Source organism: Bufo bufo, chromosome 5 (genome assembly GCF_905171765.1).
Source record: "Bufo bufo chromosome 5, aBufBuf1.1, whole genome shotgun sequence".
NCBI lineage: Eukaryota > Metazoa > Chordata > Amphibia > Anura > Bufonidae > Bufo > Bufo bufo.
Genome location: NC_053393.1, coordinates 526300720 through 526318698, shown reverse-complemented (window position 1 = coordinate 526318698; position 17979 = coordinate 526300720). Strand labels below are relative to the sequence as shown.

The 17979-nt window shown below is 46.4% G+C and overlaps 1 protein-coding gene across 8 annotated transcripts in view; it reads right to left on the bottom strand.

Moving 5' to 3' along the window:
- Nucleotides 1-17979, bottom strand: part of AKAP9 (A-kinase anchoring protein 9) — a 247751-nt gene that overhangs the window by 189816 nt on the left and 39956 nt on the right. For 5 of the 8 annotated variants that reach the window (XM_040431142.1, XM_040431144.1, XM_040431147.1 and 2 more), the window contains exons 2-5: nt 15696-15950; nt 13838-13882; nt 8218-8271; nt 7708-7878 (exon numbers count right to left, since the gene is read on the bottom strand). In XM_040431142.1, coding sequence (XP_040287076.1) covers nt 7708-7878; nt 8218-8271; nt 13838-13882; nt 15696-15950 — 525 coding nt within the window. The remainder of the gene's footprint in view (nt 1-7707; nt 7879-8217; nt 8272-13837; nt 13883-15695; nt 15951-17979) is intronic. The other 3 variants (XM_040431149.1, XM_040431148.1, XM_040431150.1) reach the window with 3 other exon arrangements.

Below are 17979 nucleotides of genomic sequence, written 5' to 3'. Positions count from 1 at the left end.
TATGCCGTATACGGTAACTCCAATGGGTCTGCTCATCTGCAGGAACAGACTTCCCTAACTGATATATGAATGAAATCTTCGTGTTCTTTTAGATTTCAATTCTATCAGGTCACAACATAATCTATAATCTATTAAGACAATGAAAGAAGTAAATTTTGTAGGTCATTCATTATGTAATGAACAGTGATGTCATCGGCAGGTAGATTGTCCAAGAGTCAATGTATTGACTCTTGGGCTGTAGGTATCTTATGGCGGGCATCTGAGGGATACGTCTGGAATTTCTATCCCTTTCTAAGCATAATATACTGTATTTTTGACTAGAGTCCAACGACTTACAGGTCTTGTCTGAGATTGGGTCTGGTATTGCAGCTATGGTTTTCCAATCCAGTACAAACCCTGGAATGACAATCTGTTGTGAGTGGGACATAAGCTCTCTCAGCCGGTCAGCGAACCATGTTATGCACTCCATGACTCCTGTGTCTGAGGAGTCGTGGAAAATACACAATGCATTTTGTTACATTACAGCCTTGTGCTAAAATTTAAAAAAAGTTCCAGTTTTTCCCCCATCATTCTGCACTAAATACTCCATAACGAGAAAGTGAGAACAGAATGTTCAAAATCTTTGCTAATAATTATTGAAAAAGGAAAAACTAAAATCTTGTATTGACATAGGTATTCACACCCTTTACTCAGGACAGTGATTCCAGCCTCCAGTCTTCTTGGGGATGATGCCACAAGGTTTGCCCACCTGGGTTTGAGGATTTCCTGTCATTCTTCTCTGCAGATCCTCTCATGCTCGGTCAGGACCATTAGTGGACAGCCATTGTCGGGTTTCTGCAGTCCAGAGATGTCCGATTGGGTTCAAGTCAGGGCTCTGGCTGGGCCACTCGAGAACATTCACAGAGTTGTCCCTAAGCCGCTCCTGTGTTGTCTTGGCTGTGTCCATTGTCTTGTTGGAAGGTCAACCTTCGGCCCAGAGCACTCTGGACCAGGTTTTCACTAAGAATATATCTCTGTTATTTGCTCCATTCAGCTTTCTCTCAACCCTGATCAGTCTCCCTGTCCCCACTAAAAAAAGACCCCCACAGCATGATACTGCCACCACCACTGCTTTGCTGTAGGGATGGTATTAGGCATGTGATGGAAAGTGCCTGGTTTCCTCCAGACATGACACTTAAAGGCTATGTACACCTTTGGAGTCAATTTCTTTTTAATGATTGCATTTAACTTATTTTTGGCAAAAAAAAAATCATATTTTCAATTGGCCTTTATTAAAAATTTTGAGCTTTTCAGTCACAAAGGGTTAACTGTTTTTCTGACTGTGTGACTGGTACTTTTCCTTTGTGCAGTCATCTAATAACCCTTATCTCTAAACTACTGAGAGGTCATAAACACTTATTTAAGCCAGATTATTATCAGTAAGATAAGGATTGAGCTTTAAATTAGTGTTTATGATGTTAGTGATCAGAGATAAGGAGTCCATCTGCTCCTCAGATGACAGAAAGGAGAAAAAAACCACTGTCAGCTTGTAGAGCATCTCAGCTCTGTACAGAAAAAAAAAAAAAGATTCCATATGGTCAATAAAGACCAAATGAAAAAATTAACTTTAGCTCAAAATGCAGTACAATGCAGCAATAAAAAGAAATTTCCCCCAAAGGTGTACATAGCCTTTAAAATTGAGGCCAAAAAGTTAAATCTTGGTGTCATCAAACTAGAGAATCTTGTTTCCTTTAGGTGCTTTTTTTTGCCCTTAGTTTTTTCTTTTTAATAAATTTGCAAACATTTCTAAAGTTCTGTTTTCACTTTCTCATTATGGGGTAGTGCCCCTAGCCTTTCTGCCGATTGAGGCACAAACTGAAATGGCGCCCCTCCCTTCCCAATGCCAATTTCTTAACCTAACCCCTTATCTTCAGCCCATCGCCCTTCAGCCTCCCCCTCTCTTGCCCATACCTGGCGCTGACTGATGCAATCGCCTCACCTGGCCTCATGGGTGGTGCACCCCTGATTGAATGCAGAATGATTGGGAAAACTTGATTTTTTTTAAAAAATCTTTAGCAAAAGGCAGCAACACAAAAAAACAACAAAATGTGAAAGTATCAGAAGACTTTCTGAATGCATTGTATGTCACATGATCCTTTACAGAGCTACAGACTGGCTGTGAGGGATCATGTGATACACCATGTGACTCTGCAGAACCAGGAAGTGCTTTCTTTTCAGCCCCTCTTCCCGTTGGACATTTTGGCAGACTGTTCAGAACTTCAGAAGGTGCATCTACACTCTCTACTCACACCCATACTCTAATTTAGCGGTCTAGCATAGCGTCTGGCTCCCTAAAAATTATTATTATGCAAAACACTGAGTGCAAAAAAAAAAGCAAAAACAGCAAAATAAATTCTATAACAAACAAAGCACAACTGCAAAAAACATTGACAACTTACACTGGATCCAACTAGCTACACACAGAAGACAGTTGTCACTGCGCTGGCTCACCATGAAGATGGCTGCCTTTTGAGACGTTAGCCGGCACACTGTCTTTCTGATGTGCAACTTCTCACGTGAAAGCAATTTATGGATAATAAAATATGGAATTAATTAATCAAATTTTTAAAATAAAAATAGTAAGAGAATTAGCGGCTTCTAACAGGATATTAAAATGGAGCTCCAACTTTAGCATACTCAGCAGTCTATAATAAGTAATTAATTAAAAGGGGTTATCCCATGATTGATGTAAAAAATGAAAAATCAGACATCATATAGTACATGACAATCCCTTTTATAACAAAGCTAGAACCAGCCCTGGACCTCCCATGGATCTGGAGATCTCCTCATTCTGGCACCTCAGGGGTAGTGTCCTTGCTCAGGGGGCGTGTATTTTCTGCTGTGGCGCTCACTGTAACCGTCACAGCTTCTAACAACAGATACAGCTGAAAATTAAAACTGAGCACAGGAGATGGACAGTAAAATAAGGAAAAGAACAAACAGCAGGTGGCGCTATACAGATACATTTTATTGAATAACTCAGTGGCTATACAAAATTTGTCCCACAATGGGCATCGCAGTGCGCATTCCCCGGCCCGGCGAGGCAGTGCGCAGGCGCGGGATCTCGGCCGGACTGAAGGATGACGCAGGGGAATAGGAGGGCGGGCATAGGCAGAGGCTGGGGCAGGGGAAACAATGAAAAAAGGCAGGGCAGCCTGGGCGCCAACACAGTGAACGCCGCCCCTGGGCGCTTGCGGGTGCTCATTTGCATATGAATGAAACTTCGTTTTTCCAGCTTCTGCAAGTGTAAAGAAAAAGACGAAGGTAGCATAACATTCACGTATAGGTGTGCTATAGGACAATGTAAGCGCTGTATATGGCCATATGGTGGTGACCGACTCCCTTCAATCACAATCAGTTACTAATGTATTCAGATCCAGGCTTTGGTTTCAAAAATCTAGAATATTGTTGGCGAGACACTCGGGACCCCCGCCGATCAGCTGTTTGGGAAGGCATCTGAATACTTTTGTAATTGCATATAATTAAAATTTTAGTATAGCCGGAGAGTTATTCAATATAATGTATCTGTATAGCGCCACCTGCTGTTGGTTCTTATTCACATTTCTTGTCCACTTCACTCAGGTGGTTGCACACGCTCCATTTAAATCTTTACCTTCTGTTAGAAGCTGCGGCTGTTACCAGTAAAGAGCTACAGCAGAAAGGACACACCCGCTGAGAAAGGACATGCCCTCCAGCTGCCAGCTTGAAATAAAGCTAGAAGAAAAATTGGAGCAATGAATGAGGAGATCTCTGGATCCATGGGAGGTACAGGGCTGGTTCTAGCTGTGTTAGAAAGAGATTGCCATGTGCTACATGATGTCTGATTTTCACTTTTTGGACCCCAGGAATTACAGGAACACCACTGGTTGTCACTTCTCTACCCTTCCTCCGATCTCCTGACAGATAGATAATCAGCGTGCGGGTGACAGGCAGCACAGGACAATACACAGTTTAACGGGATTGTCTCACAATAGACATTGGTTACTATTGCTATAACCGCTGTGAACCCCGCTGAAGTGGCAGCAGTGAAAGGACAGCGCCATTCCACTTCATCTCCTTCCGGTTTGCTCAGGAGCGGGCAATCCAGCCCATTATAATCAATGGTCGATCAAGGAAATCAATGATAAAACCTTATGGTGTTTATAAGCCGTCTGCTCATGAATTGTATATCATTTTACTCTTTACAATACCTATAGGAAAACCAGGCAGAAAGCAAAACAAAGCCACTAATAGCACCAGTCAGATGTTACATCCCATGCAAAACCAGAGAGGTGCAGAATTCGCAGATACCCCGCCCCTGAGGATCCTGTATAAGCTAATGGCACATAACTCTCAGCTCCCCGACTGGTCTCCCATTACTAAGAAGTGATTCAATGGATGAGGTTATAGCTGCTAATACCTCACTGAACCTTCTCTGCTCCCATTTTGACTCTTCCCAGGTCCCGTGCCCGTCTCTCTAACTTCCTGGCCCCTCTACACACAGACATAAGATGCTGCTGCCAATCACTCAACCAAAAGAGTCACCACTGACCCTGCTGATTAAAAACATACCTTTGTTGCCCTGATCTGTTGCTGCACTTAGAAGACATAATTATCTTTAGAAATATGCAAATTAAGGCTTCAGTGCACCGAAGGGAGGACCCAGCCACTTAGTGCACCTTAGCTTCTCCACTCTGCTTTTCTGGATGCAAACCCCTCCACCTGGACATGTCAATCAACTGAAGGGGGAGTGTCCAGAGAAGCATAGCAGAGGAGCTTTGATGCACCGTGAGGCTAGGGAGTCGCCCTCAGTGCACTTAGGCCCAAAGTTGCATATTTTTAAAAACACTTTTTCCCCCTGTTTTTAATGAGCAGGGTCAGCCCTACCAGGCAGCATGCCCTTTAAGTTATGTTATAGCACTTTCAAAGTACAAATCCAATAGACAGCTCACGATACCCGTGTGCGTTGCGCGGGAAGGGGCAATCCCCAAACAACTGGTAATGAGAAAATCCCAGCAACGTTTTTCTTCTGAGTAGATATGCTTTTATTTCATCCATTGGGATTTTCTAATTACCATAGCACTTTCAAAGGGCACCAGATCTGTCCCTATAACACCGGCTGACCTGTTACATGTGCACTTGGCAGCTGAAGACATCTGTGTTGGTCCCATGTTCCTATGTGTCCGCATTACTGAGAGAAATTATGTTTGAGCCTCTAGGAGCAACGGAGCGGTGTCATTACACCTAGAGGCTCCGCTCTCTCTGCACTTTGATTGACAGGGCCAGGTGTGATGATGTTTTCACTGTCTCGTCCTGTCAAAGTGGAGAGGGCGTGGCAGTTGCAGAGAGAGCAGAGCCTCTAGGTGTAACGGCAACTCCCCCATTGCTCCTAGAGGCTCATTTGCATACAGTAAACCACCATTTTTCTCACCAATGCGGGCACATATGAACATGGGACCAAAACAGATGCATTGTGGGAGCTCAGGGGACACACCCTATGCTGTGTCCCCTATGTCAGACAGCGAAACGGTAAAGTACTTACAGCGCTTACCGTAGTGCATGTGCATCTGAGCCATCAGAGGAAGGAATTTGGCTTTATGCTGTGCAATATGTTCTGCAAAAGTGGAGCTCCCCTTTAAAAGGAGACTTCTACAAAGTCCTGAGAAAAGCTGCAAGTGTCACTTTAAACGTCGGCAATAATGAATTTAGCTCCACTGATAACACAAAGCAGCGCCATGCAATAAAGCACGGCAGACCTGGAGAAGAAGTTTTAATATTCTGCAATTGCCCTCGACAGAATAGAAAGAATATTTAGAAAACCAATAACATGAAGCTCACACGGAGGAGCGGGGGCCGCGCATGGACATCTGCTGCGTACAGCCCAAAACTAGGACCGTAGAGCAACAAAGAAACAATCTGTGGAGGTTTTGCCCCAAAAGATCAACATCCATCTGTTTGAGGCTTTAACCCCTTCTCACTGTACGTATTTGTAGCCTTAGTGACCAAGCAATTTTTTCCTGAAGAAGCCATCGGGAAAACACATTGGGCGGCTGGGCCTGAGGCGGCTAACACTACAGTGCCCTTTGTAATTTTATCATTACTGTTGGACTTTTGGTACTTACCTGCTGTTTACTTTGTGGTGATCAGTACACTGCAATTATATACTTACTGTGGTCCCAGCCATTCTTTGTGGACTATTCCCTCCATTTTATCATATTATGACATTTTGTTAGCATATATTTCATAAAGATGATATTTTATGTATACTTTTGGTTGTTTGCGCTGTTTTTGTAGGTGTCCTACATTTGGAGGTGTATTTGGAGCCAATTACGTGTCACTAAGGTCTGTATTTTAAAGCATTGGTACCAAGATATAAACTTAATACCCTAGAAGCATCTGATCAATGCAAGTCAGACCCCTGGGACCCCCACCTATCACGAGTACGGGGGGTCCTCAGTCCCTGGAATGAACAGAGAGGTGGTCAAGCATGGGTACTGCCGCGCCTTTGATAGGGGATACATTTATATCTTGGTACAAACCCATTAAAGGGGTATTCCCATCATAGACAATGGGGGGCATATCGCTAGCATATGCCCCCATTGCCTGATAGGTGAGGGTCCCACCGCCGGGACCTGCACCTATATCGAGAACGGAGCGGGGAGCGCTGTGGCTGGAGGACCCCAGATTTCTCGGGGTCCGTCCACCACCAAGCGCTAATCCCTGCCTCTCCCATAGAAGTGAACGGGAGCGTACCGCGCATGCGCGGCCCCCACTCCCATTCAATTCTATGAGGCCAACGGAAATAGCCGAGCCAGGGCTTGGCTATTTTCGGCGGCCCCATAGAAATGAATGGAGGGCGGCTGCGCATGCGCAGGTCGCCCTCCCTCACTTTCGGGGCTCCGATCTCGATATAGGTGCGTCCCAGCGGTGGGACCCACACCTATCAGACAATGTGAGCATATCCTAGCGATATACCCCCATTGTCTGAGATAAGAAAACCCCTTTAAGGGGGAGGCGTTTCCAAGACTTTTTAAAATCTGGCTGTGTAAAATTAAAGAAAACCAAAACCTCTCTCACCCTTAAAGAGCCCCACTGTGCTGATCCCCCACTGGGCCTGCAGTGATCACGTACCATTCACAGCTCCAGTGGCCACTGCAGCCGATCACTGGCCTCAGTGGTCAAATGCTGTTCAAGCACGCGCGGCTGATGAGGCAAGCGATTGGCTGCAGCGGTCAGGGAACAGATGAGCGTGATGTCATCACTACAGGCTCAGTGGGGACTTTTTATTTTTATTTTTTCTTAAATTTTGGAAACCCCCTTTAAAGAGTTAATTCACAAATGACCTTTCAGGTCCTGTGGATAACATGCTGTGTGTGTATGAAGAACGCACCAAGGCTTATGGTGGATGTGCTCATGTTTTATATTGCGGGGCCCAACACCAGGTCATGCCACCCGACTCGCCTACACAAGATGGCGGAGAAACAAACACTGCACCGCCTTGTCTAGGATCTGAAGGGGAAGCAGCACCAGGAATGGCTCCTAGTTTAATAATTCAAAATTTTTGGTTAAACGTTAGCAAGGAACACAGGAAGAAGAAATTAAAACTTAAAGTTTTTTAAAGAACAAAAACAAACAAAAATGAAATAAAAAAAATCTACCCTTTTCCTCCTATTATGAAGCTCCACGTACCTGCTGAAGCCCCTCCGTGCCGTACGCTGCCCTCATCTCCTCCAGCTCTCTGTTCAGCTCATCGATCTCGTGCTGCTTCCCGGCCAGTTCATCCTCCATCACCTCCAGCCGCGCCTGAGAACTCTGGGTGCCGCGTTCGGAATAAGTCTCCCGGACCCCAAATTCTTCCTCCTGAAGAGATCCAGCTTAGTTAATGAGGCAAGTGCGCAAAGTGACCCACACAACAACATGTACACGAGCGGGAAGCGCCGCGCCGGCCTATCGCCACGGCAACCTCCTTTGTTGCTTCTCGAGAGCGCTGACACATTTCCACCAAGTTCTCGACGTGTGAAAAACTGAGAAACGCAGTTTTAAAAAAAAAAAAAACTATGACACAGACAAAAGAGGAGAAAAGACGGAGAGGGAGCCGGCGTTCAGCGCCTGTTAGTGTGTTATTAACCACTTCGGTGCTGGACGTAAGTTAGTTCTGTTGGGTTAATGATACATAACAGTGCAGAGGATATACTGTACCCAAAGTACGTCTGCGGAGCTGCTGGCCAGTAACGGAAAGCCGCCATCAACTACCTGTGATGAAAACAATAACCGGGAGTCTCTGAGCTCGATATAAGGATTGAGGAACGCAAACAGCATTCAGGAGGGGCATCCCAGTGTACCCGTGTGGGTGTAATACAAATACGGATAACATTAGGTGGCGGTATATACAGCATCAAGATTACTTCAAAGGATATGTTCAGATGGAAGATTCTGGGTGCAGGTTTCAGCACGGATTAGGTGCCGAAAACGGATACAATCTGTTCTGAAACCGCCTTGCCTTGCTTTCAATGGGAGGCTGCGCCAAAGTTTACGTGGCCAAAGTTTTTTGCAGCGCAGTTTTCAAGACCGCTCCGAGAACGTACAGGTCCATTCTCGGCACGGTTACCCCGCAGACCACTCATAAAGCTTCAACCGGAGCCCGCTTGCGGTGTAGCTTAATTCAATTAAAGCTAAACCTACAGCGGGTTCGCGTAAAAGCCCTTCGACAGGAACCGCAGCACAGTGGTTTCTGCAGTGGGATATGCGCTGGATTTGGTCACGGACAAAATACCCAGTCTAAATATACCCAAAATACTGATGACCTATAAATATCAGATCATGGGGAACCAACTCCTGTCTATCAGCTATTTGAAAGGGACGCAGCCCTTGGAGTGCTGCGGCCTGCACCCAGCGTACCGCATAGTGGCTGTGCTTGGTATTGCAGGGTTCAAGCCTCTTTCTGGGCTGCAATACCAAGCACAGCCGCTATACCGTATGCTGCGTGGAGGCCGCATGGAGTTGGACCTCCACAAGTCTGATACTGATGACCTATCCTGAGGATAGACCATTGGTATTCTACTCCTGGAAAAACCCTTTCAGCAGTTGCTTCTGGCAGAGTACTGGACCTTTAGGCGTCATGCACGCGGCCGTGTCCGTATTTCGGTCCGCAAATAACGGACCTGCAAAATAATGGAAATCCACAAAACACCTTCCGTGGGCAACTTGCACTTTTCTCACTTTCGTCAATAGAAAGGACAATGCAGACCAGAATAGGACATACGGGTGAGTGCATGGCTCCATAGAAATGAATAGGGCAGTGTGTTCTCCGCGAAAACTGTGGATAGCACACGGAGGAAAAACTTTGTTGGGTAACTTCGGTAATTGGTTATTACAGTGAAAAACCTTTTTTTCCCCCTGTAATAATCAATTACCGAAGTTATTCAACAAAGTCTTGCGCAACTTTGTGAATAACTTACTTCGGCTCATCAGAGCCCATACATTCTAATACTGTACCGAGACAAATCTCCGTACAGTATTATAACACATTTTATAGTGAAGCGGCTTCGGATGTAGCATCTGGAGTCTCTTCGCTCATCTTTAGTGATAATAATGAGATGACTGCTGAGAAGCAATCTCTGAAGAAATGCCCATAAATTGGAGGAGGGAGGAAGAATGAGCTGAGAGTCCATCTTGATCTTTCAAGATGGACAAAGATAATATAAGGAGGGAAACCTGGTAAGTGGAGAAACAGGCACTTTTCTCTGATAGTATATATTACAAAGTTTCTTATATTCGCCTGTACTATTGATTTAGGCAAAGCTAATAAACATTTAATATAAGACCTTGTTTTAAAGGAGTTTTTCGAGGATTTTACTATTGATGGTCTATACTCAGGATAGACCATCAATATCTGGTGGAGGTCCAGCACCGCACACCCCTTCTGATGAGCTGTCCAGGAGTAGCTCTGGAACTACACAGCTCTGTCCATTGTGTAGTGGAGTGGAGCTGGTTACTGCAGAGCGACTCCCTCTGAAGTGAATGGTAGCAGCGCTGTAGTAACCAGCTCCGTCCACTATACAACAGATGGCGCTGTAGTTCCAGTGCTGACTTCTGGCCACTGAAACGTGCAAAACCGGCTTCATACTTCTCACAGCCCAGAGCTTTGCTACAATGGTATCCAGTCCAAACAATCCTCTTCTAGGAGGTAAATTCATCAGCCCCACAAATCACTATCTTGTCCGGGTCATTTGTTACAACGTATCAGTAAGGCCTCTTGCACATGACCTTATGGCTTTTTCAGTATATTGCGGTCCACAAAAACTGATCCGCAAAAAATACGGATGACGTCCGTGTGTATTCAGTTTTTTGCGGAACGGAACAGCTGACCCCTAATAGAACAGTACTATCCTTGTCAGTTATGCAGACAATAATAGGACATGTTCTATCTTTGAACGGAACGGAAAAACTAAAGGCATACGGAGTATCTTCCGTTTTTTTGCGGATCCACTGAAATAAATGGTTCCGTATACGGAACGCAAAAAACGGAACGTGAAAAAAATAAATAAATAAACACGTTCATGTGCAAGAGGCCTAAGGGTCCATTCACACATCCGTTTGTTGTTTGCGGATCCACGGATCCGCAAAACACGGACACCGGCAATGTGCTTTCCACATTTTGTGGACCGCACATTGCCGGCACTATAATAGAAAATGCCTAATCTTGTCCGCAATTGCGGACAAGAATAGGACATGTTCTATTTTTTTGAGGAACGGAATTGCGGACCCGGAAGTGCGGAACCGCAATTCCGGATCCGGGAAGCACATAGTGCGGCCCCATAGAAATGAATGGGTCCGCAATCCCATTCCGCAAAATGCAGAACAGAATTGCGGACGTGTGAACGGAGCCTAAGGCCTCCTACACACGAACGTGTGCGCCCTGTGGCCGTGCTGCAACCCCTGCAAAATGCGGGCCGCAATGCACGAACGCCGACCGTGGGGCAGCCGCAGCGGATCGCGGACCCATTCACTTTAATGGGTCCGCGATCCGGCCTTTCCGCAAAAAGATAGGACATGTTCTATCTTTTTGCGGAAGTACGGGACGAAACCCCACGGAAGCACTCCGTAGTGCTTCCGTAGAATTCTGTTCCGCACCATTCCGCATCTCCGGATTTGCGGACCAATTGAAGTGAATGGGTCCGCATCCGTGATGCGGAATGCACACGGAACGGTGCCCGTGTATTGCGGGTCCGCAATACGGCAACGGGGCAACTACGGCCGCGTGCAGGAGGCCTAAGAGAAACATTTGGCAGTCCGGAGCTCAGCTTACAGAGGATTGCCTCGTCTGGATACAATTGCAGCATGCCCTCAGCTGTGAGAAGTATTAGATCTATACATGCTTTCAGCCTCTGGATGTAAACAAGGACGTCTCCATTCACTGACAGCAAACTGTTATAAGTACGGTGAAGAGCTGAAACACAAAGTGTATTAGAAAGTTACAGAACGGACTGAACACTGTTTATATATGAATGACGGCGTTTTCTTGCTGTGATAAATTGCCAATGATTTGCTGCACTCGGTGACGACAAGCGGACTGCTGTTCGTGCGATTGCTATTCTGCTTCTCTCCGGGGGAAGCGCTGAATAGGCCGGGACAACAGCCCCTGCGAGACCCGAGACGTCTGGGCGGACGCATGTCCTGTCCTCAGATTTATGGAGATTAGGGCTGCAGCTAAAGGGAACATCTAATCCGAGTAATTAATAAACATCTAGGCAACCCTCTCTCAAATATATCATGACGGTCAGGAGTCCAAGACTTAAGGGCGTATTACATGGACAGATTGTCTGCCCGATGATCACTAACAAGTGTTTGTATGGACGCTCGTTAGCGATCATCTAGCCGTGTAATACCGTCGCCGATTGCACGATGAACGAGTAAACATCGGGCAATCGTGATCTTTCAGCACGCTGAAAGATCAGGATTTGCAGGCGGCAGATCACACTGTCCAATTACGATCTGCCGCCGGCAAACCAATGTACAGCATGGGGGCGAGCGATGGCATAGTGACCGCTCCTCCGCGGAGATCGCTGCATGTAATAAGCAGCTGTGTCCTCAGCAAGCGAGCAGGTGATTGCCAGGAGCGAATGTTTCCCGCCTGACAATCGTGATCGAGGTGTCTAACACACCCTTTAAGGAGGTGACTCCAATTGCCCCAATTCATTCGGGTGCCTTGTGAAACACAAGTACTAAGCCCGTCTGTCTAATGCAGCACAGGATGGGTCCACCACAGCAAGACCGCTCTTTATAACCACTCTCCATTCTGGCCATGAAGATCCTGTAAATAAGAACCCCCTCTGCTATTTCCGAAATCCCTGCAAAGAGGTATCTCGCCAGTGCCACCTTTTGGAAGCGGCTCCCTATTGGTCAGGTCTGACTTTCCAACAAGCCTTGGGAGAATATAGCCAAGCCAGGTATCCATCTGCAGACAGCTGTTTTAGGGGGCTTGTCCCTCATCCTTATCGCCAGAGGGCAAGCACCCCAAAACAGCTGTCTACGGATGGATACTTGGTCTGGCTATATATTCCCTTGTCAAATCCCGAGGCTTGTTAGATAGTCGGATCTTGACCCATAGGTGGCCACCTCCAATAGGCGGTGCTGGGGAGATGGTTCTCTTCCTTAGTAGATAACTTTTTGCATATTCATTTCCCGTGGAGCATTGCCAATAGGTCTCCATACAGGAATGCCTTAGCCATTCAGAATTTCCTAACAGGGGGTATGACATTGGGTTTTCAACCTGGAAGATCTCTTTAGATTTATTTATTTTTTGATATTTTTTTACTGATAACATATCCGCTGGATAGTTGATCAGTATAGAAGTGAATGGGGCAGAGCTGCGATACAAAGGACAGCCACTATACAATGTACAGCGCTGGGCTTGGTGAGGAGGGAGAAAGCCGCGGCGCTAATGCGAGCACCGGTGCCTTCTCAGATAGCTGATCGGTGGTGGTCCAGGTGTCAGACCCCCCACCATCATATACTGATACCGAAGACCCTTTTAATGTAATAATAGGGATCTAGTAAGGGTACTTTCACACTAGCGTTATTCTTTTCCGGCACTGAGTTCCGTCCTAGGGCCTCTATACCGGAAAAGAACTGATCAGGCCTATACCCATGCATTCTGAATAGAGAGCAATCCGTTCAGGATGCATCAGGATGTCTTCAGTTCAGTCTTTTTGACTGTTCAGGACAGAGATAATACCGCAGCATGCTGCGGTTTTTATCTCCGGCCAAAAATCCGGAAAACTTGCCGGAATGCCGGATCCAGCATTTTTTTCCACAGGAATGTATTAGTGCCAGATCTGGCATTCAAAATACCGCAATTTTTTTCCAGATGACACCGGAAAGACGGAGCCGGCATTTCAATGCAATTGTAAGACGGAACTGCCTGCCGGATTCCTCTGCCGCAAGTGTGAAAGTACTCTAAGTAGATGGACAGTGAAGGTTTGCACATTTCATCATCCCTCCTATACCCAGACCGTACAGGAGCCATGGGACAGCCATGTATTTTACACCATTATTTCTGTCACTTTATGAGCAAAATATGAATGAAAAAGAAAGAAAAAGTATAGCAGTGGCTATAAATCATGAAACCGGAAGCACAAACCACATAATCTGGATGTGATTGATGAGAAAAAAAATAAAGAAAGAAGAGCAATTTATTCACCATGAATTATCGGGGACAGCACAAAAAGAAAAAATAAACTAAAAATCGGACATTCATGAATGAGAGCATTCACAAGGGAAGAACGATCTGCATGCGGCATGCGGGCACCTCGCTTACCTCAGAACTATAATCCTCGGCGGTGGTGGAAACTTCACTCTCAGGCTGCGATTAAAACAAAACCTATTTGATTAAGGTTCCCTCTAATTAATAGAAAACCCTCCATAGGTCTCCTTATTAAAGGCCCTCTGTCAGCAGGTTTGTACCTACGACACTGGCCGACCTGTTGGCAGCTGAAGGCGTCTGTGTTGGTCCCATGTCCCTATGTGCCCGCATTGCTGAGAAAGATGATGTTTTATTATATGCAAATGATCCTCTAGGAGCAACGGGGGCGTTGTCGTTACACCTAGAGGCTCAGCTCTCTTCACTTGGATTGACAGGTGGATCACGTTTTCACTGCCTGGTCCTGTCAAAGTCCAAATGGGGCGACAGTTGCAGAGAGAGCAGAGCCTCTAGGTGTAATGGTAACGCCCCCGTTGCTCCTAGAGGCTCATTTGCATATAATAAAACATAATTTTTCTCAGCAATGCGGGCACATATGAACATGGGACCAACACAGACGCCTTCAGCTGCCAAGCGCACATGTAACAGGTCAGCCAGTGTCATAGGGACAAAACTGCTGACAGATGCCCTATAAGGAGAACCCCGGAGGTGCTGTGTAAAAGGCCCTTTAGGCCAGTGTCTGTGTGTGCACTTCAATGCTGAAGAAGTCGATGGCCCGATGCCTGCCGCATCTCTAAACTTGTGTCCACGTGATGTCACTTCCTGCTTGAACAGTTTTGTCACAGGGATCTACATTACTATCTGCATCGGTGTCCACGCTCTACAAGGTTGAGATAGTGGCATTTACCTGTGGGTGCTGATGTGAGGGGCGATTAGGATCCATCTGATACTGATGAATATGGAGGAGCATGGGCAGGAATTGTTGCTATGGGAATGTGAGGACTGCCAGTTAAAGGGTTTGTCTCATTGGAGACCACCCCTTTAAGAATGTGGCCTGCCCACAGCGGATGTTCCCTGGGGAAGCCAGGAAGGCCACTACAGAAGAAATGGCCGTCCTTGTCATACGAGTGGCTCCAGCTGCCAGGAAACAAAGAGCTGCTCCAATAGGGCGACCTTCCATTTTGGCTCATAGAGAGGGATTGTGAGCAGGGGAACCCTCTCTATGATGCCCATATCCCCCAATAGGTCAATGGAAAGAGTGTATCTTCTTGAGACAACCCCTTTAAGGACAGGTAAGATTTTCTTTATTTTATGTCTGAATGGAAGGTCCAAGTGAGAGCCATAAGTGTCACCTGTAGATGGCCAGCACCAGACCACCAGTCACAGATTGAGTGGTTTCCACTGTCTATCATTCAGGCTATATCTGGATTATGTATAAGATGTTGCCTAGCAACAGTCACAATGAGAACTGGGTGACAACCCTAATCTCCGTTTTCTAGTGGAGAATTTTTTACTCGCCAGTTTCACGTGGTGGCGTGTATTGACGACATGCATCTAGACAAGGGTTAGGGTCCATTCACACGTCCGCCAAATGGGTCCGGATCCGTTCTGCAATTTTGCGGGAACGGGGGCGGACCCATTCATTTTTAATGGGGCGGGAAAAGATGCGGACAGCACACAGTGTGCTGTCCGCATCCGCACTTCCATTCCGCGGCCCCGCAAAAAAAATAGAACATGTCCTATTCTTGTCCGCAGACACGTAGAATAAAAGACATTTCCATTGTAGTGCCGGCCATGTGCGGTCCGCAAAATGCTTACCGCACATGGCCGGTGTCCGTGTTTTGCAGATCCGCAATTTGCGGAACGCAAAACACTTGCGGAGGTGTGAATGGACCCTTAGTAGGATGCACGACAGAGAACCCGTCCCTTACAATGTGGTATTACAACAGACTGTGGCATATACAGAGCTACTGACCTCTATGGTGTAAGTCTTGTCATGCTGAATCATTTCCCCCTGGGGCAGCGTTCTCATAATGGTGAACTCGGCAGTGGTAGCTGCTCCGCCAGGAGCGGTCTGGGACAGGACGTCATCTCTCTGGGACAAGCCGGCTTCTGACACTAGTTCAGAGTCGTCGCGCTGCTTGGAGCTGGAGGACGTCTTCTTCTTCTTGCTCTTCTTGGCTGGATTCTGGCTGTCGGTCTGTCCCTTGCGTTGCCGGAACTGGGCAAGCTAATAAAGGGCAAAAAAAGAAAATAAATTCAGCTATAACTAAAGGCAATACTTGTACTAAGAGGTTGGATTGACAGGGACAGAGTGGCCGGGGGGAGTTAATACTAGCAGGGTGTACCAGAATTTAAAGCAGGATGCCACCGCTGTCCTGTGGCTCCACCAGATGTCAGGATGCTACCTCCCTGGAACGGCCCCCCACGTGTCAGGATAATGGTACTGTGCAACAGCCCTACACATGTCAGGATGACACCACCCTGGAACCCATCCCCCTTCAAGGTGTCAGGGTACAACCACAGTTCTGGAACCCCTCAGCTGTCAGGGTGCTCCAGCTCCCAGGTATACTGACATAAAGCCACCAGGAATACTGACAAACACATAGCCTTCCCTTCACCGCCTTTGGACACCAGGGATACTGACACTAATCCCTTTATCCGCCCCAAGCCACCGGGCATACTGACATCAACCCCTTTCCCGTTCCAGGAATACTGACAAATCCTCTTACTTGCACCAGTGATACTGACAAACCCCCTTCCATGCACTAAACCACCAGGGATACTGACAAACCCCCTTCCATGCACTAAACCGCCAGGGATACTGACATAAACCTCTTCTCTGCCCTAGACTACCAGGAGTACTGACATTACCTCCTCCTCTGTCCCATGCCATCAGGAATACGGACATAAACCCCTTTCCCTGCACCAGGGATACAGCAATAAACTCCCTTCCCTGCCCTAGACCACCAGGACAACTGACAATAACCCCTTATCTGCATCAGACCAGCAGGAAAACTGACAAACCCCTTTTCTTCCCTAGACCACAAGGGATAGTGACATTTACCCTTTCTTATCTAGACCACCAGGGATACTGACTGACATAGTCTCCTTCTCTGTCCCAGGTCACCGAGAATACTGACAAACCCTCTCCCCTGTTCTAGTCCACCAGGAATACTGACATAAACTCCTTTCCTTACCATAGGAAAGCAGGGATACTGGCATTAACCCCTTATCATCCACAAACCACCAGGGATACTGACATTAACCGCTTCTCTGTCCCAGACCACCGGGGATACTAACATAAATCCACTTCCCTACACCAGGGGTGCTGACATGAACCCTTCTCTACCCTAGACCACCAGGGGTATTGACAGTATCACCTTCTCTGCCTTAGACTACCAGAGATACTGACAAACTCCTTCTCTGTCCTAATCCAGCAGCAATTCTAACATTAAGTCCAGCAGTGCTTTAGACCCCAGTGATAAAGAAACCCATCACTGTCTAAGACCACCAAGAATACTAACTTTAAGTTCTCCACTGCCTTAGACCACCAGTGATATAATCAATAACCTATTCTTTGCCCTAGAGAACTAGCCATACAGCCTAACTGCTTATGTGCTGTAGACTAAAGAAAATACCAACGAAAATAGTTATACTTACATTACACCATTTTGTTCCCTAAACCATCCAGGATACTTAAATTAGGTCTCCTACCCCCCTAGTCCACCAGTGATAAAGCCATGAACCCCTTATCTGCCCTAGGACATCGGGGGAAATAATATTAACCACCATCCCTGTGCTAGACCACCAGCAATAGAAAAGAAACATTCTCTGCCCTAGACCACCAGGGATACTCTGTCAGCACAGAAGTACCTACAGTAAACACTGAATAGCATCAGGGAAGCTAAAGTGTTTATTGTAGCTTAAAGGCATTTCTGTGCTGAAAGATCTCCTTTAACCTCTACCCTTCCCTAGACCACCAACAAGACAAACATTAACCCCCTCTCTGTCCTAGACCATCAGGGATGCAGACATTAACCCATTCTCTGCCCAAGGTACCCAGAGATGCTGCTAACCCCTTCACTAATTTATTTGGCCGCTATACCACAATATTTTTTAATGCAGTTTTGGCTTAGAGCTTCAGTGGCTTAGAGGGAACATTGGTCCACATTTAGGGGCCACGCTTCTACATACAGTACAGACCAAAAGTTTGGACACACCTTCTCATTCAAAGAGTTTCTTTATTTTCATGACTA